Source organism: Trichechus manatus, unplaced genomic scaffold, assembly GCF_000243295.1.
Source record: "Trichechus manatus latirostris isolate Lorelei unplaced genomic scaffold, TriManLat1.0 scaffold00127, whole genome shotgun sequence".
NCBI lineage: Eukaryota > Metazoa > Chordata > Mammalia > Sirenia > Trichechidae > Trichechus > Trichechus manatus.
The window spans coordinates 4,027,684-4,051,952 of record NW_004444063.1 but is presented as its reverse complement, the minus strand read 5'-3'; the positions used below and the strand labels follow the sequence as shown (position 1 = coordinate 4,051,952).

Genomic DNA, 24,269 nt, shown 5'->3' with positions numbered 1-24,269 from the left:
TTATAGGGAGAGAAGCCAGGGTCACATAGTAATGTGTGTATAAATTTTTGTATGAGAAACTGACTTGAACTGTAAATTTTCACTTTAAAGTACAATTTAAAAAAAAACAAACAAACTTGGTTTATAATCAAGGGAGAAACCTTAAGCTTGAGTCTTTAAAAATACATATTTGGCACTTACCTTTCATCTTATCTTACTAATTATGGGCACCTCAGACATACGGAAAAAAGAATTCAATGAAGAGACCACATTCTTAGGAAATTATAATACTTCAGAAAAACTACCTAAAATTTTATTCCTAAGTCTATCAGTGAGGCAAGCATTATACCTAAAACAAAAGCCTTTTTGCTACAAAGGTAAGAACTAGCTTAGAGTAACTAAAAAATAAGAAAATTAAAAACAAGCATTCATTTTCTTGCTACCAAGAAATAAAATATGCTAAGAAAAGCAAAAGAGGTATAGGATCAGAACAAAATCCCCACACATCTCAGTGACGACTGAAGCAGAACAGGCTGTTTCTTTTTCCTAGGATATGCAGTCCTCCACAAAGAAACTGTGCCCAAGACTCTACTTGTTGCTTGCCCTGGGGAATACCATTAAATGTAAAGAGACTGGGAGTGCCTCTAGATGTGGAGAGCCCATGCCTATAACTACTTTTGGTGACAACGCATAGATTATCAAACCTGGTACCAATAAAATTGAAGCACTTCCTAATTAGACCACTGAGATGAAGGTATTAAACCAAAAAACCAAACCTATTGCCATTAAGTAGATTTCGACTCATAGCAACCCTACAGGACAGAGCAGAACTGCCCCATAGGGTTTCCAAGGAGCGGCTGGTGGATTTGAACTGCTGACCTTTTGGTTAGCAGCTGAATGCATAACCACTACGCCGCCAGGGCTCCGAGACGAAGCTACAGAGCCTCCCAAACCAAGAATCAACCTTGTGTTGTACCAGTAGAAGTGTTTTTTTGTTTTCAGAAGGCTGATCTCAAAGGGATTAAGACATGGACCCCATCAGCACTGGTCATGGTAGCCTTACTGATAAAAATACACATGATTCAGAGATAAATATGGTAACAGGTGCAACAAACCACAACTGTGTTCCTGGTAAATGCAAAAGCCTCTAAAGGCTTAAACATTATTCTAAATTTTCTGAAGCAACCTTCTTTCCCAGCAACCCTCTGATATGTGTAATATTAAATATTCAAATTTTCAGAGTCTACTAGCTAGATAAGACACATTAAAATGAAACATTTGCCAAACATTATAGTTTGTTTTATTGCATGACGTTTGCATAAGAAAAAATATTGCTGAAAACTGTCAGGCATCATGCAATCATTGATGAGCTAATTATTAACTGTACTTTTAAGACAAGTGGACATATAATCTAAAATTTTAAAACTAGTTCCAAAAAAGTACATAAAAAATTTAACATGATGAGCTTTTAATTATGGTTTATAGTTGTAGTTTTATGTTGTTAAAAAGCGCTTCAAATGTACTGCTGGAAAGTTGTTCTTTATAAATGGCACTGGGGGTAAGTCGGATTACAAACCATAAAAACGAGTTATTTTTATGGAATTAGAAAGCTAACATTGTGATATTCAAACCTACTTGAATCAGTTTTCAATTTTCACTCAAATTAAGTTGATAAAATATTAATAGTCTACAAAAATCTGTTTTATAACCAACAAAAGTCTATTGAATTCAAGTTATGTATGCTAAGTGATCAAACCTCTGAGGAGGCCTGAATGGTGAGACCTGGAAGCCATGTGGGTTAGTGTTAATTGATGTACTGTGCCATCCAGCGGAAACCTTCTCCATAGCCTTGTCTTTTGAGCACACTGCACATGAAGACTTCTAAGGGTCGGGCATTTAGTTCTTTCAGAGATACGTTGCCCTAGAAGAGAAGACAGATACTATGTTGAGAGACCCCTTTATAAAATAAAAGATCCAGTCCCCGGTAGAACTGCATGTTATACACCTTAGAACAAGGGCGACTGTGATAAAGCCATGGTTGCTAGGTGTCCAAGTCTGCTAAATACACAGGAAGCCTCCTCTGTCAGTCTACCTTCGGACAGGATGGTCACTCACTGAAAAAGAGGTGAGTTTGTGAGGCACACAAGAATAAAAAATAATCTGACTTATACTGAATGTTTTGATCAAAGATTCAATAGCAGAATCCTGATCAAAAAGGGGAAAATGCAGAAAAGAATTTCAAATTATCATGGAATCCAAACTTTCTGGAGCCACTGAGGCTTGATGAACCCCTGAAACTATTGCCCTAAGATAATCCTTAAAACTTAAACCAAAAATGTTACCTGAGTCTTCTTTAAACCAAGCAATACAAAAACGAAAAACAAAAACCACTGCCGCCAAGTCAATTCTGACTCATAGTGACCCTACAGGACAGAGTAGAACTGCCCCATAGCATTTCCAATGAGTGGCTGGTAGATTTCAACTGAGCTCTCAACCACTGCACCACCAGGGCTCCTGAATTATCTCCTGAAATCTTCTTAAAACCAAGCAATAGTTTACCTTAATTAGTAAAGAAAGTCTGCCTTGAGCACTGTGCTCTTTTAAGAACTATCTATATGGGATCAAAATGACAACGGCAACTCAAAAGATTATATAAGAGTATACTAAACCAAGGAAATTTTGCTTGTAAACGCTGGTGTTCTTCCATTGTTTATCTGGGATTTTTCAATACCAAGAGTATTTTCCCCTTTAACGAATTCTAGTAAAAATGAACACAAAATTCCCTGGGGTCTTTGTTCTCTGAGCAACAGAGGAAGAAGAAGTGTCAGGAATAGAAGGAAGATATGGAATGTGTGGCTAATTGCCTCCATGAACAACTGCCTCCTTTGCCATGAGACCAGAAGAACCTGATGATGCCCAACTACCAATACTGAACATTTTGATCAAAGATTTTATAGAAGAATCCTGATCAAAAAGGGGAAAATGTAGAAACAGAATTCTACATTCTCATGGACTCTAGACTTCATGGAGCAATAAAGTTTGGATGAACCCCTGAAACTACTGCCCTGAGATAATTTTTAAATCTTAAACCAAAATTATCTCCTGAAATCTTCTTAAAACCAAACAACAATTTAGTTTAACTAGTAAAAAATGTCTGCCTTGAGCAATAAGCTCTTTTAAGAATTATCTATACAGAATCAAGTTGACAATAACAACTTAAAAGATTAGACAGGAACCTTAGGGGGCAGTGAATTTATGTTAATGAGGGAAGAACAAATCAGAAAAGTAGGGTGAGGATGGTTGCACAACTCGAAGAATGTAATCAATGTTACTAAACGGTACATGTAGAAACTTTAATTGGTGTATGTTTTGCTGTGTATATTCTCGAATACAGCAAAATGAAATTGAAAAAAAAGATTTTAGCATATTTCATATCTTTTCAGACTCAGGTATTATAAACCAAGTTGAATAAAATTTTCCAAGTCAAAAAAAAAAAAGAACAAAAATAATGTGTCTTAGTTTATTATAAAATGTATAGTTCAAAAATCCCAAATACTCATGCCTATGTTTATGTCTTATTTATCCCTAGTGCACACAGGACCTAAACACTGAACTGTACTGTTTACACAATTATTAGTATGTTTAAACACTCAAATATATTATTTGGTGGCTAATTCTGAAAATTTATCATAAATAAACTTCAAAAGCTTTAATTAGTTCCCCATAAACACTAGTCTTGGGCATAACTGAGCCTGGGCTGTTTTGTTATCACCATGAAAAGATTTCATACAGTGGTAGAAAGTAATGAAGATGTTAAAAAAAGACCCAATGGTACAAATGACAGTTTTTCTTCAAGAAAAAAATAAATGATAATGGGCTTGTGTAGTTGGGACAATAGTATTTAAAGAGACATTTGTACCATAGAGTGAAAAACTTCCACTTGTCAAAAACACTTTTTTTCTTACCTTTCCTGTTGTCTGACCATATAAACCGAACATCTCTCGTAACCTCTCTTCACTGATAGCTTCAGGTCTGTCGATCTTATTCCCAAGAATCAGGATAGGCACATTAGCAGTAGTTTCATCTGTCATTAGTGACTGAAAAACAAAAAAAAAAAATAAGAAATGGATACGAAATCATCTAAAGGGCTTATTCTGACAAGACACCAAAACAGTCAAGGACTCATTCTCTACCATATCATGTCAGCTTTGCCAATTTTCTTTGGCAAACTTTCCCTATGTTTTAAAGTGAGGAAAACGAAACCAAAAATTCATTTCTTCTGTCTTCCTAAGGCTGTTTCTGTGAATGCTCACTCTACTCACTCCGCAAATTAGTGAGGTACAGTGGTTAGAGCCAATACCTTGGAAGTGGGCAGACCTGGTTTAATTTCTGGTTCTGCTGTTTCTGAGTTGTGTGACCTTGGAGAAGTTAGCCTCACCAAACTTCAGACAGAACTGGGAATAGTAGCACCTACCTTATGCAGTTGATTTGAGAATTAAATGAGGTAATATATGCATAGTGCCTGGCACAAAGTAGAAACTCAGGATTTCCCTAACTTTGTTCCATAACCACAGAACCTACCTGGCCTTTTCCACATGAACAAGTATTTGTTTGCCTGCTCGTGACAGGGGCATGGTCAGGTCAACCTGCAGTCAAATAATCAATCTATTTTCTCTGTGGCCCCAGCTCTAGTGCTGGCCTTGTCTCTGCTCTGGAGACCCTTTAGGAAACATCTGGTCAAGGCAAGAGAAGGTGAAGTGAATATACATGCCACTGCTCACTCCTAGGAGTGGTGACAAAGATGGTATGTCATCCAGGTTCTGGTCAACTCCTGAAAAAACTGACATCTAAGGATGACCAGGGACTCAAACCAACCCACTCCAGGAATGTAGCAGACAATACATACTATAAGGGCATACTCTGCACAGGGTGAGCTCTTCCAAGTCTTCAGGAAGGAAGTCTGTGTTAGTGCTTCATCTATAGTTACAATTATTCCAAGTTACTCTCGTAGCATTCTAAGTAATCACTACTTAAAGCAATTATTGAGCTCATCAAATTGCTAGGAGTTACATCAGAGACTGCAGAAAAAGCTGCACTCTGAAACCTACATCTCCAGACTATCTCCTTAGGCTTACCGGACTGATTTAACTGTTTAGTTTTAGTTATTTAACTTACATCAAGTTCTTCTTTTGATTCTAACAGCCTTTCATGGTCTGCACAATCCACCAGAAATACAATGCCATTGATAGCAGGAAGGTAGTTTTTCCACACTCTTCGAGCTAACAAAAACAATCAGGAGTTAGATTTTATTTGCTGGTCAAACCTAGCAGCTGGTTTGATGGAAGAGCCCTACAAGACAACAAGTGTAGTTAACCCTTAGCTGTTGCTACTTCACTATACACCTACTCCTCATTTACTATCTCGTTATCTGACACTTTGCATTTACGACATTAGTAAAAAATCTACTGTCCAACTATTCTGCACGTTAATGACATACATCTGGCAGTAACAAATGCCAAGGTGCAAGGTGGGAATAATGCTGACTATGATGGTTAAGGTTATGTGTCAACTTGACTGGGCCACAATTCTCAGTGGTTTGATAGTTATGTAATGATACAAGCTGGCAGTTATGTAATGATGTGGTCATCCTCCATTTTCACATAATGCAGATTTTCACATAATGACTTGGTCTTTGGAACCTACCCATGTCACTAAGTGAGGAGTGGGTGTATACTCAAGTTAATCTTTTACCCGATGGTACCAGAATCTTTCTAGAAGACCATAAAAAATTTCAAAAAAAATTTGTGGGCAAGACAAATAACTTTACACTGCCCCAATTTTCCCATATGAGAAGTAAAATTAGTATTTGCTACCATTAGACAATAATGCACATTAAGTTCATTGGAGGACTGCCACTATATAAATCTAAAATATGTTGTTGTCATTGAGTCAATTCCAACTCATGGCGACCCCACGTGTGCAGAGTAAAACTGTTCCATAGGGTTTTCAAGGCTGTGACCTTTCAGAAGCAGAACACCAGGCCAGTCTTGGGAAATTTAAATATAAATAGTTAAAAAAATATACATACATATGAATGTATGTATGTATATATGCAGTATTCTTTTTTTTACAGCTCAAGTTAATTTGTCATACAAAAATTTATATACACATTGTTTTGTGACATTAGTTGCAATCTCCACAATGAGTACTCATTTTTTTGACATTTCTAGTGTATTAGTTTTTTGCCAGTGATAAATTTGAAGTCAGTGACAGAAGGAAATTCGTATTAGATAGAGGCTTGTTAAGTTTAACAAAAGCAAACTGCTCTACTCATAACAGAAAACAAGCTCCATATTAATAATTCAAGTCATGAAACCATAAAGAGATTTTTTTTTCCAGGACACACCTTTTTAGAGGATAAAACTGTTTTGGGGGTACCCCAGGGGAAAAAAATCTGTTTTTCTGTGACTTGAGTTTTATGACATACTTTGAAACAATATAGTAATGAAGTCTCAGACAAACTCCATTAGGTTCCGATTCTTTCTAATCACTGTATTCTAGAAATCATATATATTTCAAACAATCCTTATGTCTCAAATGCAACCGCTTTCATTAGCCACAACCACTTACAATCTTTTCAACTATATATCAGGTTTTTGGAACACCCAACAACTCTGTAATACTTATTAGTTATCACATATTATGTGCTGGGCACTGCCAAGTACTTCTGGAGATAAAAAAGATGAGTAGGATTTTAGTTCCAGAAAGTTTTGTAGAAGAGTCTTCTCAAACTTGTTCTAGACATGCACACAAGTGTGCTAAGTGCTACAGAAGTACAGCTGAGAGCACTTCTGCTTGGGAGTGGCTTCCCAGGGAAGGTAGCAGCACTTATATTGGGCCCTAAAGGGCTTACTCATGTGCAGATAGGGATAGCATGAGCAAAAGCACACAGGTGGCAGAACACCAAGAAGGTTTGGTTTGGTTGGGGCAAAGAGAATAGGAGGGGGAATAACTGGAAATGTAAGACTAGAAAAGTAAACGGAGATCATTTCTTAGAGATCCTGAATGCCAGTGAGTTTGGCCTCTATTCTGTAGGTAATGAGTGAGCCACTGAAGGGTTCTTTATGGAGCAGTAGCATGTTCAGAATTGTGATTATGACAGTAAGAGGTAGACTGCAGCAGAGAGAATGGGATAAATTTGACTCGTATGCTTTACCACCAAAAGCGATTCAGAATTAAATAAACTGACCAGAGAAAGTATCATGAAAATCAGCCTTTGCTTTTAAAACATTTACCTAGGGGTAATAATTAATAATTCCTCAGGAGTTCCTAGGTAACTCCTAAAATTTAAGTTTACTCTGGCCTTGTTTGAACAGAATGAGATTTCATGCACTGGAACATAATGGTCACATTTTTATTAAGTTGAAATAGAACAAAGTGACTATAAAAGTAGTAGAATCTTACCTTGAACATGTCCACCCAGATCAAAAGTTGTAAAAGTCATGCCAGCAATGGTCAGTTCTTCCGAAGCTAAGTAACAATAAAAAATATTTTAACAACATGAAAATCACAAATCCACTAATGGAATATATTACTACTTTGTCTGACTTACTTAATTGTAAACAAGGTCAAGTCAAACATTTAGGAACTGATAAAAGAATGATTCATTGTAATCAGATGTATTTCAATTCATACTGATGATATAACACAATTACTAATAATATTAAATTCTGGTATTCACTACCCACCACAAATCTGACATTTACTTAGTTTTCCCTCTCTGTCCCTCCTGCTGAAAATACTGATCTATTCAGACAACTACTTGCTGTGAATTCACATGACCGCTTCAATCCAATAATTTTTCATGTAATTCCTCTTAAATGTCTCCTGTGAAATATTTTCTCTCATGACTGCCATCTTTTACAGGTAACACTAACGATAAACACAATAATAATTTTAAAATTTGGCCATTATTTCTTCAAATATTCTTCTGTCTTCCCTCCCTTCTCCTGGGACTCCAATTACAGGTTTGTTATACCACTTGCTCTGTTCAGTTTTTGTCCAGTCATTTTTCTCTTGTGCTTTATTCTGTATAGTTTCTATTACTATGACTTAAGTTCACTGGTCTTTCTTTCTGCAGTACTGTTGTTAGGTGCTGTCGAGTCAGTTTCAACTCATAGTGACCCATGTACAAGAGAACAAAACACTGCCCAGTCCTGTGCCATCCTCACAATCACTGCTATGGCTGAACTCATTGTTGTAGCCACTGTGTCAATCTATCTCATTGAGTGTCTTCCTCTTTTTCGCTGACCTTCTACTTTACCAAGCATGACGTCCTTTTCTAGGGACTGGTCCCTCCCTACAGTACTGGTACTGTCTAATTTACTGTTAATCCCATCCAGTGAAATTTTAATTTCAGGTATTATATTTTCATCTCTAGAAGTTCCATCTGGTTCTCTTTTATACCTTCCATTCTCTTTCCTCATTGCATTCATGTTTTCTTTAAATCTTGCTGCACTATTCATAATAGCTGTTTTAATGTCCCTTTTAATTCCATCATCTTTGTCACTTCTGGGTCTGTTTCTACTGATTGATTTTTCTCCTGGTTATGGGTCACATTTTCCTGCTTCTTCGCATGTAATTTTAGATTGGATGCTGGATTTTGTTTCATTCCTTTAAAGAAAGCTGGACTTTGTTCTGGTAGGCAGTTAATTACTAACGGATCAGTTTTTAAGTTCTGATAGGGCAGATCTAGAGTAGCCTTTACTTTAGGGCTAGTTTAGCCCCATTACTAAGGTATGATCCTGCTGGGGTCTCTATTGAATGCCCTGTGTATTCAACCAGGTTTCTCCATTCTGGCAGCTGGGAACTTGAATAAATCCCAGCCCCATGTGTGCTCTAGGAGTTATTTGGCTAATAGCTCCCCTAGAATTGTTTTCTCTCTGGAAATTGTTCTTTGACTGGCTTTGTGGAATTCTGCCCTACACATGCAGATGGATATTCACCCAGGCAAATTTCTGGAGTTTTTTCTCTGCAGCGCTTTTTCCTCTCCGGTATCCAGCAAATTCTAGTCATCTTGGTCTCCCCAAGTCTGGTCTTGACTCCTCAACTCAGCAAGACTACTGGGTTCTGTTTGGGTTTCCTCTCATTGCACCTGGCATAAAGCTGGCATAAAAAAGGGCTTGTTTTCCTTCTCAGGAATCACAGTCCTGTGACAGCTATTGCCCAATACCTGAAAACAACCACAGTATATAGTTTTGTCCAGTTTTCTCTAGTTCACAGCGGGAAGGTAATTCCAGACCCTGTTACTCCCTCATGGCCAGAAGCCGAAGTCTCCCATAATGACAAGGAAAGCTTCAGTGTAACTGTTTTAGTCCCAGAGTAGTTTATCTTGTTAAGAAATTCTGTATATTAACTGCCAGCTGAACAATTAATACAATCTGTGTTCAAATCATTATCCATAAGGAAAAGAAAATGCTTAGATGTGGCTGGCAAACTACCTCTATGGCCATAATCCCCAATACACTCTCAGCTTTATAAAAGAAGTTTAATTAAGACAGAACATTTTTAACATCCCAGAAAATTCCCTCTTGCCCCTTCCCAGTTAATCCCTACCACTACCCCCAGAAACAACCACTGATCTAAATTCTATCACCATAGGTTAGTTTAGCCTATTCTAGAATTTCATATAAATGGCATTATACAGTAAGTTTTTGTGACCAGATTCCTCCATGAGCATAATATGGCTATGTCAATAGTTTGTTTCTCATTATTGCTGAGTAGAATTCCATTGTGTAACCATTCTCTTTTGGATGAACATCTGGGCTTCCAGTTTTTGGGCTATTACAAATAAAGCTGGTATAAACATTCTTGTACAAGGCTTTTGACAAACGTACGTTTTCATTTCTCCTGAATAAAAACCTAGGAGTGGAATTGCTAGATCATAGGGTAGATGTATGTTACTTTTTCACATATGCTTTTTTCCCCTAAATCTTATTTATGTTGTTGTTGTTACTGAGAATATACACAGCAAAACATATACCAATACAACAGTTTCAACATAAACAATTTAGTGACACTGATTACATTCTACAAGTTGTGTAATCATTCTCACTCTCCTTTTCTGAGTTGTTCCTCCCTCATTAACATAAACTCATTGCCCCCTTAAGGTTTCCATCCATTCTTCTGAGTTAACTATATAGGCAATTCTTAAAAGAATACAGTGTTCAAGGCAGACATTTTTTTACTGGTTAAGCTAAACTACTGTTCATTTTTAAGATGAGTTCAGGAGACATTTTTAGTTTAAGGTTTAAAGATTATCTCAGGGCAATAGTTTAAGGGGTTCATCCACACTCCATGGCTTCAGAAAGTCTGGAGTCTATGAGAATTTGAAATTCTGTTGTGCATTTTCCCCCCTCTGATTAGGATTCTTCTATGGAATCTTTGATCAAAATGTTCAGTAATGGTAGCCAGGCACCATCCAGTTCTCCTGGTCTCATGACAAAGGAGGCAGTTGTTCATGGAGGCAATTAGCCACATATTCCATATTTTCCTCCTATTTCTGACTCTCCTGCTTCCTCTGTTGATCAGGCGAATAGAGACCAATTGCTGTGTCTTAGATGGCTGCTTGCATGCTTTTAAGACCCCAGGCACTACACAACAAAGTAGGAGGAAGAACAGAAGCAGTAAACACGTTATTAGGTCCATTTACTGTAATCTCCCATGAAACCATGACCCTAAACCTCCAAACCACAGAACCAAATTCCAAGAGGTATCTGGTTGTACATAAGCAGCCTCAGCAGCTACTCTTTTTGTCATTGTTGTAAATATAGCCATCACACAAATTTTGCTAATTCAACTTTTTACAGGTGTACAACTTACTGACAGCAATTACAATAACTGGCTGTGCAATCCTACCCGTAATAAATGTGATTTTTCCGTCACTGTTAACCCCCTTTTACCCCTCCCCCCCACCCTAGTTAACAGCTAATAAACTTTGGTCTCTGGATATTTGCCTTTTCTTGTCTTTTTATGTAAGTGAGGTCATGCAATATTTGTCCTTTTGTGACTGGCTTATTTCAATCAGCATAATGTATTCAAGCTTCATTCATACTGTAGCATGTATCAAGACGTTATTTTTTTCTGTATGGGAGACTAATTTGAAATGTAAACTTCATTTAATTACATCAATTAAAAAAAAAAAAGAAATTGAAAAAAAGAAAAAAGACTATTTTTCCTACTGGCTGAGTAGCAGTCTAGTGCATGTATGTACATTTTGTTTATCCATTCGTCTGCTGATGGGTATTTAGGTTGTTTCTACCTTTTGGCTATTATAAATAGTGCTGTAACAAACATTGGTGTTCAAGTCTCTTTTTGAGTCTCTGCTTTCAAGTCCTTTGGGTATATACCTAGGAGTGGAACTGCTGGGTCATATGGTAGTTCTATTTTTAGTTTTTTGAGGTACTGCTACACTGTTTTGCACAAGGGCTATACCATTTTGCATTCCCACCAGCAGTGGATAAGGGTTCCAATTTCCCGACATCCTCGCCAACGTTTGTTATTTTGTTGTTTTTTTTAAATCTTAGCCATCCTAGTGGGAGTGAAATGGTATCTCATTGTGGTTTTGATTTGTATCTCTCTGATGGTTAATGATGGTAAGCATCTTTTCATGTGTCTGGTGGCCATGTGAATGCCCCCTTCGGTGAAATGTCTATTTAAGTCCTTTGCCCATTTTATGACTAGATTATTTACCGTTCTGTCGTTAAGTTGTTGAAGTTTTATATATATTTTGGTTATGAGATTCTTATCACATATATGGTTTCTGAAGATATCCTCCCAGTCAGTAGCTTGTCTTTTCACTTTTTTGGTAATGTCTTCTGATGAACAGAAGTTTTTAATTTTTATGAGTTCTCATTTATTTATTTTCTCTTTTGCTGTCTGTGCTTTTGTTATTATATTAGATAATCCACTGTTAAAAGCTAAGCATGACAGTGTTGTCCCTGCATTTTCACATATGCTTTTGATTAATTGAAAAATATAAGTTGAAATGAATGTGAGGTGCAGGAAGGTTGTGACAACTGTACCCCAGTGCCTAGAGCAATGTCTGACATAAAGTAAGTGCTCAATAAATATTTGTTGAATAAATGAAAGAGAGCAACATCAAAAAATTGAAAAATGACTTACACCTAATATAAGACCACTCTGTAGTCTCTTCCAATTCTGCTGTTTTTGCAGACAAATCTATATACTCAATTTCACCATGATCGTTTTTTCTTTAACAGTATTGTTCTTGTATCAGAATCTTATTTGCCAAGCCCCACTCTTCTCCTAATATAAAAAAAGATTTATCAATTTTATAAAATCTTCCTTTTCCAACCTTATTCACTAACAGTTTTATAGGTAAAATGGTACTTTTTGGTTTGTTTTGTCCTGTTCTCCTTTGTTCTTTGAACATTTACTGAACTAAATAACTATAGTATTATCTACATTTTGGTCCAGTTCCCAATTTTATACTCATTATTAAGGAGTCCTGGTGGCGCAATGGTTAAGTACTCAGCTGTTAACGGAAAGGCCGGTGGTTTGAACCCACCAGTGGCTCCATGTGAGAAAAGAACTGACCATCTGCTCCCATAAGGCTTAGAGCCTAGGAAACCCTATGCGGCAGTTCTACTCTGTCATATAGGGACAATATGAGTCAGAATCAACTCGATGGCACACAACAACAACATTAAGGCCACACTCATTATTTCATAATTAATCTGTAGATTAACTTGTCTTTGACTTCTGGATCCACTTGATTCATAATCTTTTCATTATAATAGCAAGGTCATAGGTGTTAAGTTAGGCTTCTATTTCTAATAATTTTGTCACTTTAACATTAAGTTTACTTTTTCAAACAGTACCCATTTATATAACCTTATATACAGGATGGACTATATAAACAGATTTACAGAGTCACTATTAATGTCTTTCAGGTATTCTTTATAAAAGAAAGCAGAGTAAATTATTTTTTAAATTGTTTTAAAACTTTCTATAAGTATGGGGTGGGGGGGAGCCCTGCTTTTTTGAGAATAAGTCTGGGATCATATTAGATACTGTTGAAGGTGTTAGAACTAGAAAAATAATAACTGATTAATAACTGTTGAGAGTTACCAGCAAAGCACAGCACTATAATCTGTCCACTGAGTTAATGATTAAAATATTAATTTTAAAATTTTAAAGAAATTCAGGTTATATAAACAAGGTAACAGTGACTACAGCCTTAGCAATACCTGGTTGGATGGACCTTAATCATGTCACAATCCTTGGGACATTAACTCTTTAATTCCCCTAGCTGAGACGAGAGTACTAGCTGATAAAAAGGTACAGGTATTATTTCAAGATCTAAATATATTCCCTGAGAGCCACGTTACCTGTTAGTTACTATACTACATTAAGAACAGGTCAAATCACTTGATCATAATTTATCTACCGAAAAAAATTTTTAAAAAGGCTTTTGAATCAGTATCGCTTGATAAGGTACTGCATTATATGAGGAAATATACTTACTGGGATGTAACGTTGGGACATGCTGTCCAAGTCTGTCATCTTTGAGCATGTGTAGCAGTGTTGTTTTTCCCGCATTATCTAATCCAAGAAACACTAATTTACCAGTTTTCTTATATAATCCTGTAGAGTAAGAGATATGGATTATTGCCATTTTACAGATAAGGAAACTAAAGCTAAGGTAGACAAGTAATTTGCCAAAGGTTACATAATTTATAAGGGACGTAGTGAGTAACTGAACATAGGTTTGTATAGTTTTAAAGCCTACATTCTTAACTATTGGATTTTATATGAAGAGACCCTACAGAAATAGGCACTATTATATAATAGAGAACAAAGAGCCAACATTACCTAAAAACTGCAGCACACTGCTGAAACCACTGTAAATCCAGTCAAATATGAAGGACATATCCAAATCTTATAGGGTCTGAAAAAGAAAGTTATGCATTTAGTAGTCAACATTAAGCACCAACACACGTTAAACACCAACAACATTAAACATCAACCCTTTGAGTAAATAATCCTGGAAGAATCTTACCACAAAGATTTAAACACTCTCATCCAGGCTAGACTAACCTGATCTGCCTTGATGCATAAAAAATAAAATGTCATTAAAATACTAACCAGACACTATTCTTTGCCCATCAAAATATCAAAGACGAAAAAGAAGTATAACAGCCAGGACTAGAAAGGATGTGGTAAAAGAGGTACTGTTGATTTTTTTCAAAATCAATTTGCAATAATGTATCTATTGATAACATTTGACCCAAGAATTCTACTTTTAGAAATCATCCTAAATACGGAAAAGTTTTATGTATAAAGATGTGCATCACTCAAGTGTTACTTAAGACAAATTTTGGAAATAATCTAGGTTCAACAATAAATTAATTATAGTATATATGGCCTATGGAATATTTACCAAAACCTTTTGTTATTACTAGGATAGAGGAAGGAAAAGCATAGAAAGAGCAGGGAAAGAGACAAAGGAGAAGAAAGAGGAAGGAAGGTTATGATGAAATAAAGAGTTTCCAAGTCTGATTAAACCTATGTGAATAAAAGCCTCCCCCCACACCCACCCCCACTTTTTGTTTCTTTTGGTCTTTTATGGTGGTTAGTGCCAGGTGGTAAGTTTCTGGGTTTGTTATCTTTCTGCATTTTTCAAATTTTAATCATATTACTGACTATTAAAAAACCCACTAACTCATAGTGGAAAATGCAGAGTATATAGTTAAATTTAGTATTGATTTGACATATGCCTTGATAAACTAATAGGAGCAATATGGAAAATAAGAGAAAAAAAAGCCTCTGGGGAAAAGGTCACACACACAAAAATACACTTTTGGATAAACAAAGTTCATTTTCTAGAGCTGAACAAAAGAATCCAGGCCCAAAACTTGGCCCACGTCAAAAAAGTTTGAAGGGTTGTGCTATCTTTGACATTCTTTAGACAAAGTATGACACACAACACTGCTTTCTTCCCACTCTCATGGGCTGCCAAGCTTGACAAACATGGGTCCCCCACACTCAGAATTCCTAGAGGATATGGTATCAAGAGACCACACTGCCTTGAGAGTGAGAAACACAGAGAAAAGAGAATGAGCCTACCTCATCACTTTCCAGTTTGTAAGAGATTACCTGGATCCTAGAAATAGCCTCTCCCCTCTCTTCCCCTTACTTGAACTAACATAAGCAGATTTTTGTTCTTCCAACCAGTCGAATGCTGACTAACGTGTTTGGCAAAATTATGAATCGTTTCATATGTCAGTATCACAAGAATGAGAGCCACAACAGCAGCATATATGTATATACAAGAATCTAACATCTTGGAAGTTCCTGTTTTATTCAGGTTGAAAGTTATGCCACCTTCTACTATTACCATTCTAGGTCATGTAGAAATTAAAACTCGTAGTCAGAGAGAATATACACAAGTGGCTTGTCTTCCCAGATTTTAAGGTGTGATGTATGTTTTTCAAACAGAATCATAATAACCTTCACTGCATAGAATTAAATAAAGCAGTGGTGTGTATTGAGATATTTTATTCAATACATGTTGTTATGGATTGAATTGTGTCCCCCAAAAATGTATCTCACTTGGCTAGGCCATAATTCCCAGTATTGTGTGATTGTCCACCATTTTGTCATCTGATGTGACTTTCTTATGTGTTATAAATCCTACCTCTATGATGTTAATGAGGCAGGATTAGAGGCAGTTATGTTAACGAGGCAGGACTCTAGCTACAAGATCAGGTTGTATCTTAAGTCAATCTCCTTTGAGATATAAAAGAGAGAAGGGAGCAGAGAGACAGGAGGCCTCATACCACCAAGAAACAAGAGCTAAGAGAATAGCGTATCCTTGGGACCCAGGGTCCCTGCACTGAGAAGCTCCTAGACCAGGGGAAGATTGATGACAAGGACCTTCCCCCAGAGCAGACAGAGAGAGAAAGCCTACCCCTGGAGCTGCCACCCGCACCTTGAAGCTGCCACCCGCACCTTCAATTCGTGCTTCTAGCCTCCTAGACTATGAGAGAATAAATTTCTCTTTGTGAAAGCCATCCACTTGTGGTATAGTAATGCTAGATAACTAGGACATGTTTACTAAGCAATTTCTTGCAGTGAACTCTCATGCTTTCTTTGGTTTCCACAGGAACCACCTAGTTAAGAATCTTACTGTCACATTCCCAAACTATCGTCTTAACCTCAAAATTTGTCTCTACCCACCTTGTACACTACCTCCAGAACACCCTCATCAAAATGTCATCTTGGGCTTGACATGTTGCATAGTCAGGGTGGCCCTATCTCCCAGTTTGCCAGAGACAGTCTCAGCTTATACCTGTTATTGTTGTTAGGTGCCATCGAGTTGGTTCCAATTCATAGCGATCTTATGCATAAGAGAACAAAACAGTGCCCAGTCCTGCGCCATCCTCAAAATCGTTGTTATGTTTGAGCTCATTGCTGCAGACTCTTTGAGGGTCTTCCTCTTTTTCACTGACCCTCTACTTTATCAAGCATGAGGTCCTTTTCGAGGATAACATGTCCAAAGTACATAAGACGAAGTCTCGCCATCCTCACTTCCAAGGAGCATTCTGGCTGTACTTCTTCCAAGACAGATTTGTTCGTTCTTCGCCAACACCATAATTCAAAGGCATCAATTCTTCTTTGGTTTGTTACCCCAGTGTAATTATTAGTAATGTTCCTTTCACTCCCTGATTTAGTCGATAAATTATATGGCCACGCTATACACTGTGAATGAAGAGCCACTGGAGGTTTTTGAGCAGAGAAGTGATACATACTATCAAACTCCTGGTCTAGTATTCCAGAACTTCCATTATCTACCCCTTAGCTACCTTTCCAAGCTTAACATATATTAATTCCCTATTTGTAGCCTTCCGTGGGTCAAACTGAACTGACTGCCATTCACTGCGGGTGACTTGTACTTTACCACCTTAAAACCAATGTCCATTCCCCTTCCCAACATCAGAATATTCTTCCACCATTCTGCCTGAAGTTCTCCTGCCTCAAGCACCAGCCAAAATGCTACAGAAGAAATGAGTTCTTACTTGAGATGGTATTTAAGGGATTGATGGCGATGGAAGAACCAGTGGAGCCCAGGAAGTGTAGAAGAACTAGAAGAGACTTGGAAAAATGGAAAGAAGTTACTCCTATCACATATAGCTACAGAGTGGTCACAGCTGGCTTTGGTGACAAGGAGACAATTAAGAACATGAGCAGCCTGAAGTAGAAGAGTAGTACAGGACAGCCTGTGTTAAGTGCTTAAAAGCAGAACAGAACAGAGTAAAGCCTATCTCCAGGATTCATTAACTGTGTGACCTTGAAAAGTTATAAGTTTCTTCTGCAAAATCTCTCAAGGGTTGTAAAGATCAAACGAGATAAAATGCAGAGTATTTAATACTAGGTTGCTATGATTGTTGAGAAGTGAATGCTGGTTAACAGGTGGAGGCAGTGAGGAGAGATTCCTCTTTCAAAAAGTTTGAAATTGAATGAGAGAAATAAGATTTTCTTCTTCAGGAAAGGTGAAGCTTGAATATGTTAATAAACTGAAGAGAAGGAGCTAGTGGGAAGGCAGAAGTTGAAGACAAGAAAAGAGAGAAGGAATTAACCAAATGGAAGGCACAAGGACTCAAGAGGATCCTGGATTAAGAGTACATCCCTCCCTCTAGGATTAGAAGAAAGGAGAGCCAGGAAAAGTGTAGTGGAGGTGGCAGGAATCTGACTTAAAAAGTGAAGAAGAGGTATAGAGAAATCTTGATCAACGTAAAAAAAAAAAATTGCTGTCAAGTCGATTCCAACTCATAGCGATCCTACAGGACAGAGCAGAACTGCCCCATAGGGTTTACAAGGAGTGCCTGGTGGATTCAAACTGCCGACCTTTTGGTTAGCAACCGTAGCTCTTAATCACTATGCCACCAAGGTAAAAGATTGCTAAAAAGAGCCAAGGGCTTAGCTGGGGTTGAAAAACAAACATTCACAGCACTGCCAATCTGTTTTCTCTATTCCACCATCGCCCCTCCCCCAGCAAAACTCAGCTTTCAAGAAGGTGGAGTGACTAGGAATTAGGGACTTCCAGATAGGGGCTGGAAAAGGACAAGGAGAACAGGGAGTTGAGAACACTGCAGGGAGGAGTTGAAGTAATCTGATCAGAAGTTTGGGCTGAGTGGGTAAAGGTATGAGGGCAGGGAGTGCATGGGGGTGGGATGGAGATCAAAAACAGGCTTCCCACAGAATAGAACTTGGAGAACAGGGACGAAGTCTTTAAGTCTTTAAGATGCAGCAAAAAGGTGCGAGGTGGAAGATGACCTAGAAGTGTGTCAGCAATGGAGGAGAATGTGGAGATCAAGAATTCAAGAGAGGATCAAGTCTGGGTGGTGGCAAACTCTAAGGCCTGGCTCTGGCATGGACACCTGAAGAGAACTGCAAGTGGAATATATGTGAAGCCAGGCTAACAGGGTACACTCTCCACACTAACAAGCAGTAGAATCACCTAGAAGAGTGGAGGGCATTGCTATAGAAAGCAAGATGGTGAATCAAGTAGCAAAGTTCTCAATCAAGTGGCAAAGTCTTCACTGAAGCTAACTGTTGGTAGGTGACAGTCGTGAGGACTGGTGGAATAGGGGTGAGCCTTGAAGGAAAAAGGTCTATTGCAGAAGGAAATTGGTAAATTTGCTATTGTAAAATTTGTCCCAAGAGAGATAATCTAATGACATTTGTGGCAAAACCCTGCTTTACAAGATAATCAGAAACATATTTTTATAAAGTGGTGGTTTCTAAGAACTTCAAAACAAGCCAGGAGTCATTAGAAAGAGAATTAATTTTTTTTTTTTCAGTAGAGGTACAAATGCCCAACTAAGAATAAAAGCTACTTAGTACAAACAGATATCTGAGCCCTGAGAACGGGTTACACAACACCACGAACACACTATTAAGACATGTGAAAAGCAAAGGTCAAGAACAAGGAAACACGTACACATCAGCAGATTTATTTATTGCATGAGCACCAAACAGGAAAAGTCCCTATATAGATTAGAAAAGTGATCTACTCAAATAACACAAAAATCAGTGTAAAAGGTGTAATGGAACATAACTTCTCAGATTACGAATAACTTCTTAAAGCCTTGTCCCACTAAGCTTATATGGATGATCGCATTTATACAAAATGCCCAGAATAAGCAAATTCTTAGAGAAAGCAGATTAGTGGTTGTCAGGGACTAGGGAGGGGGGGAATGGGGAGTAACTGCTAATGGTTACAGGGTTTCTTTTGGGGGTTATAAAAATGTTCTGAAATCAGATAGGGGTGATGGCTGCCCATTTTGAATATACTAAAAACAGTGAATTGTATGGTACAAAAGGGTAAATTTTATGGTATGTGATTATAGATCTCAATAAAGCAATATATAAAATTAAAGAAAAGCAAATAAAAAACTTACATTGATTTTTAATATTTACAACTGATTTATACAAGCAACAAACGAAGCAGAACCATTTAGGTGTGAACTTCAAAAAACATACATAAGAGAAAATACACATAAAATAAAAGACGTAACTGTCTAAAGAGGCAATATGAAATCAGATTATGATTACAGAATCAATGTATTAATAACTTTGGAAAGCAAAGCATGGTACAGTCATGTACCTATTCATGTACCTAGAATAAAAATATATCTGGATTTAAAATGCACCTTTTTGAAATACTATAGGGTCGCTATGAGTCAGAATCGACTGCAACAGGTTTAGTTTTTTTGGTTTATTATTTCATTCTGGGAAAGCCACTCTTTCTGAGTCCCCATTTCTTCCTCTGTATACTAATGGAAACACCACCTGCCTCAGAATTGTACAAATGATTAAATATGCTAATGTACATGGAAACACACTGAATACTACAGGGATATAAGATATTTTAACTCATTCATACCAAACTTACTGCAGTTGAGAACAAAGAACTTTAAATGCCTATTTGCATATTAACTTCAATATTAACTCTTTATATGAAAAAGTTTTTAATGATGTTCCAATTTTATTTTAAATATTAACACCCCATAATTGACGATTGCCAGAGAAGGTACTAGAATAGTTTCCTTCAACCGCAGGTAAAGAAATTTCACTAGAAGAGAACAACCATAGTTTTCTAACAAATTATGTCAGGCTTATGATTAAAACATGTACATATTCCATAAAACCACAGAATAAATACTGTAAACTAATTTAGAAATTATGTACTCCTTAGCACCACCAAATTCAAATAGTACCAGAAGAATAAAAATGTTTTGTACAATTTCAGCAAAGGCTGTGTATTACTAAGGACAACTACAATGCTGAATGCTTCAAGACAATGCTGCTTTACAAATATTCTTCTTTAAAATTGTTAGATTTTCTTTCTATAGCCTTTAAAGTTTTGAAACACTGACACAAATTAAAAAAATTCAAGAAAACATTTTAGGATTGAATGTAGGGCAATTACAATAATGCAACTAAGTCTTTTAGTTCATATAATCAACAAAAAGTACATACTTGTTTCCTTTAGAGAAGAGTGACAAACTCATTTGAAAGGTAGTTAAAACCATGACAGGTATAAATATTTTTAATATTTATTTACAAGAATAAGAAAAGGAAAAATCTTTATTAAAAAATTGTGCATCTGAGTACCGAATTTGCCAATACTGAAGAAAGAAAATGAAAATCCACAAAGGAATGACAAATTCAATCCTTAAAATACTTTTGCTACACACAAGGAAGAGAAACTTTTCAACACTGTCATTTAAGAATTACTTGCTTAGTAATGTTTTGCAGAGAAATCATTTAAATGAGTTTCAGTCAAGTGTACTTAAAGAAAAAGGAGGAGAAATAATGAATCATTTCTACAGAATTCTGATTTGTAAGCTTCAAATGATGTGGCAGTGATTTTCATTTCTGATAGCCTAATCTTTTTGTCTCAATTTCTGCTTGAATTTATACTCCAGCACAATATTGCAAGGCAAAGGAAGGTTAAAATGTGCTTTATTTAAACTGTTAATCTTCATAATTACTGATAATACTTCTCTAACACTTCTAGAAGAAAGTGCAAACTTTCCTTTCCTGCAAACTCAGAAAATACCAGTTTACTATCTTAGTCTAAATTTCAAAATATTTTGGCGACAAAGGCAAATCCGCTAAAAGGTACAATATTAGATATAGACACTGCTTCGATATATGACCACCACTAATCACTGACAAACTGTAAATCTTCATTTATCTGTCACTTGTAAAAAAGGGATGATACTACAGCCTTCTTAGTGGATTACTGAACAGCTAGCCCCTTACACATAAGTCAATAAATGTTCCTCTTCTTTCTTTCAATTCATTTGCTTCAATGAGACTTAATCTTAAGTAATATTTTACCGTTCAACACAGTTAAGACACTTGGTAATACAGAGCTTGATATAAGAACATGCAAATAAACTATATCAGATTAATTTTTCAAGTTAAAAGGATTTCTCCATCTCATGTTGCCCAATATACCAAGTATCTTAAATTCCGCACGAATTTGGTTCTTTCGGCCAACGATGTCAATGTTTAGCTGTTTCAAAACAAATTTCTATCTTGCTGGAAAATCTTGGAACACTCTGGAAATCGTTACAGTTTCCCCCAACAGAGTATCTTTTTCCCACTCAACTGGGACTTGGGCCACGGCAAAATGTTAAGCAATACTAGTAAGGAAACTCAGTTCCTCTTCCTCCCCCCTGCCAGCACCCCCCTAACCCCCCCGCCCCATTAAATGGAAAAGCTGAAAACAACACGCGCTGTCACAGCCTCTTGGGCTGTCAGTGATCCCCGCCGCCTTCACCTTACCAGGTGAGGAAACTGAGGCCCAGAGGAAAGGTGCTTCCTGCCGTTTAAAGCACTCTTGTTCTTTCCTAAAATGACCAGCGTCTGACAGCGGCGGTGTCCTGCCCAGAGGGCCATCGAAGCGGCCCTCGCGGAGCAGGGCAGAGTCCCGTTCCCCTACAGCCGCTTGATTCTGGGGCCGAAAACAGGCGCCCCTTCATTGCAGGTTCACAGGCAAGGAACCTGGGCTGGCTTTGGGCCCGAAAAGCGCGCCTTCCCTGGGGTCCACAGCTGCCGCGAGCCAGTCCTCCCCGGAGGCCTCGCCGCCACTGACCTGCTGCTGGAGAAAACGCAATTCCCGGCTGAGCGTCTGCCCTACACCCTCGGAGCCTGAACAACACAGAACGATGGCTGCCGCGGCGCCAGCTCGCTTCAGGTTCTTCCGGGCCGGCGCGTGCCTCACTTGCGACGGTCCGCAGGGCCGCAACGTCGCGTGCCCACAGTTCCGCCTCTCGGTCCCGCCACCAATACTGTGTTTGAGCGCGCTTGCCCTTTGATACCGGCCTTCCTACCGCCAGGCACCACCTCGGTGACCATAAGGAGCTTCAGGGCCCGCGGGCCTAGACAGAGAAGGGACCACCAGCCCCTCGAAATTATTCTTGACCTTGGTTCTTTTTAAATACGTTTTTAAAGGGCGCGTGTTTTCTAAATTCACCAATAATTTACAAAATGTTATCTATGTGCCATATAATGTATTAGAAACCCTGGTGGCGTAGTGGTTAAGTGCCACAGCTACTAACCAAAAGGTCGGCAGTTCGACTCCACCAGGCGCTACTTGGAAACCCTATGGGGCACTCCTACTCTGTCTTCTAGGGTCACCATGAGTCAACTATGAGTCGGAATCGACTTGATGACAACGGGTATATAATGTATCGGACGCTGGGTATTCAGCTTTAAACAAGACTGTCTTGACTCTGGTATTTTTGCCACTGGATTAGTGTTCGCTTCCTTAAACATATTTAAACTGAGAGTATTAAATTAGGAATATTTGGTTGCCTTGAATGGAAGTATGATGTCAGTGCTTCTAGCCTGCTTTCTGGCCTGGGATTCTAGGTGTTGGGGCCAGAACCAGGAGCTGTTTCAGGATTGAAGCAGAGATCAGGCTGTCCTTATTCCATGGATTCCCAACAAATCCTATAAATGGCTCTGTCGTCTTTCTGTTCCAGCTCCAGGAAATCTCTCAGTGCTCTACTCCCTGTGCTCTCCCTTCACACTCACCATTCTCTTTGGTAGAACCATTGAAGTTATCTTGTATATAATTGTACACTTAAATATGTGTGATTATTTGTCTACAGTCTGTCCCAATAGACATTCTATAAACTTCCTGAGGTCATGCCTTTTCTCTCCTGAACCTATTTTCAGTGTCTGGCAATTAAAAAACTCCACTGCGGTCAAGTCGACTGGGACTCAGCAATCCTGCAAGACAGAGTAGAACTGCCCCATAGGTTTTCTTTTCTTTTTTATTGTGCTTCAGGTGAAAGTTTACAGCTCAAGTTAATTTCTTATTCAAAAATTTATACTCATATTGTTTTGTGACATTTGTTGCAATCCCCACAATGTAACAGCACGCTCCTCCTTTCCACCCCTGGTTCCCTGTGTGTCCATTCGTCCAGATCCTGTCCCTTCCTGCGTTTTCGTCCTGCTTTTGGACAGGAGCTGCTCATTTGGTGTCATATATTTGATTGCACTAAGAAGCACATTCCTCATGTGTATTAATTTTTTGTTTTGTAGGCCTGTCTAGTCTTTGTCTAAAAAGTGGGCTTTGGGAATGGTATCAGTTCTGGGTTAGGAGAGCATCGGGGAGCCATAGTTTCAGGGGTTCCTCCAGTCTCTGTCCGACCATCAAGTCTGGTTTTTTCATGTGAATTCCATAAGGTTTCCAAGGCTGTAAACCTTAAGAAAAGCGGACTGCCACATCTTTCTCACATACTGCCACATCTGTCTTCAGTGGAGCGGCTGGTGGACTTAACCTCTGATCTTTCCCTTTCGGTTAGCAGCCAAGTGCTTTAACTACTGTTCCCTCAGGGCTCCTCTGCACATAATACCAAAAAAAAAAACCCTTTGCCATCGAGTCCATTCTGACTCATAGCCTATAGGTGCTCATAAATGTTTGTTCAGCAAATGATTCACACATACCACAGACTCCTGGGTACATTTTTGTCCTCAAGGGTTGAAGTGTTTCCCTAGAGTCTGTTGGTCTGAGTTGGAGTTGGAGGAGCTGCTATGAGTTGGAAACAACTGGAAGGCAAGGAGTTGTTCCAGTCTGTGTTCCCCTCTATTCTGTTCTCCATTCTCCTAGTCTTGAATTCAGTTTGGTTTAGTAAACACTTTTAAGTGGCTTTAGGCACTTCACTGGACTCCTCAGGATT

General features: G+C 38.1%; 1 protein-coding gene across 3 annotated transcripts; it reads right to left on the bottom strand.

Moving 5' to 3' along the window:
• Window positions 1-22,292, bottom strand: SAR1B (secretion associated Ras related GTPase 1B). 3 transcript variants are annotated; one of them, XM_004384712.1, is made up of 7 exons: window positions 22,175-22,292; window positions 13,876-13,951; window positions 13,528-13,647; window positions 7,444-7,509; window positions 5,155-5,258; window positions 3,945-4,076; window positions 1,257-1,900 (listed from the first exon to the last, which is right to left on the bottom strand). In XM_004384712.1, the coding sequence occupies exons 2-7, from the start codon at window positions 13,931-13,933 to the stop codon at window positions 1,784-1,786; spliced, it is 597 nt and encodes a 198-aa protein (XP_004384769.1). In that variant the 5' UTR covers window positions 13,934-13,951; window positions 22,175-22,292; the 3' UTR covers window positions 1,257-1,783. The 3 variants fall into 3 exon arrangements, with proteins under 3 accessions (XP_023594748.1, XP_004384769.1, XP_023594747.1); XM_023738979.1 differs by having other exon boundaries at window positions 1,773-2,093; window positions 22,175-22,266; XM_023738980.1 differs by lacking the exons at window positions 13,876-13,951; window positions 22,175-22,292 and adding an exon at window positions 12,163-12,306 and having other exon boundaries at window positions 1-1,900; window positions 13,528-13,619.
• Window positions 22,293-24,269: the final 1,977 nt, after the last annotated feature.

Coding starts and splice junctions, on each gene's coding strand:
- SAR1B (XM_004384712.1), bottom strand. CDS start 13,933: ATGTCCTTCATATTTGACTGGATTTACAGTGGTTTCAGCAGTGTGCTG. Junction 13,648..13,875: donor CAGTGTGCTGCAGTTTTTAG/GTAATGTTGGCT, acceptor CTTACTCTACAG/GATTATATAAGAAAACTGGT. Junction 5,259..7,443: donor TCTGGGTGGACATGTTCAAG/GTAAGATTCTAC, acceptor TGTTTTTGTTAG/CTCGAAGAGTGTGGAAAAAC.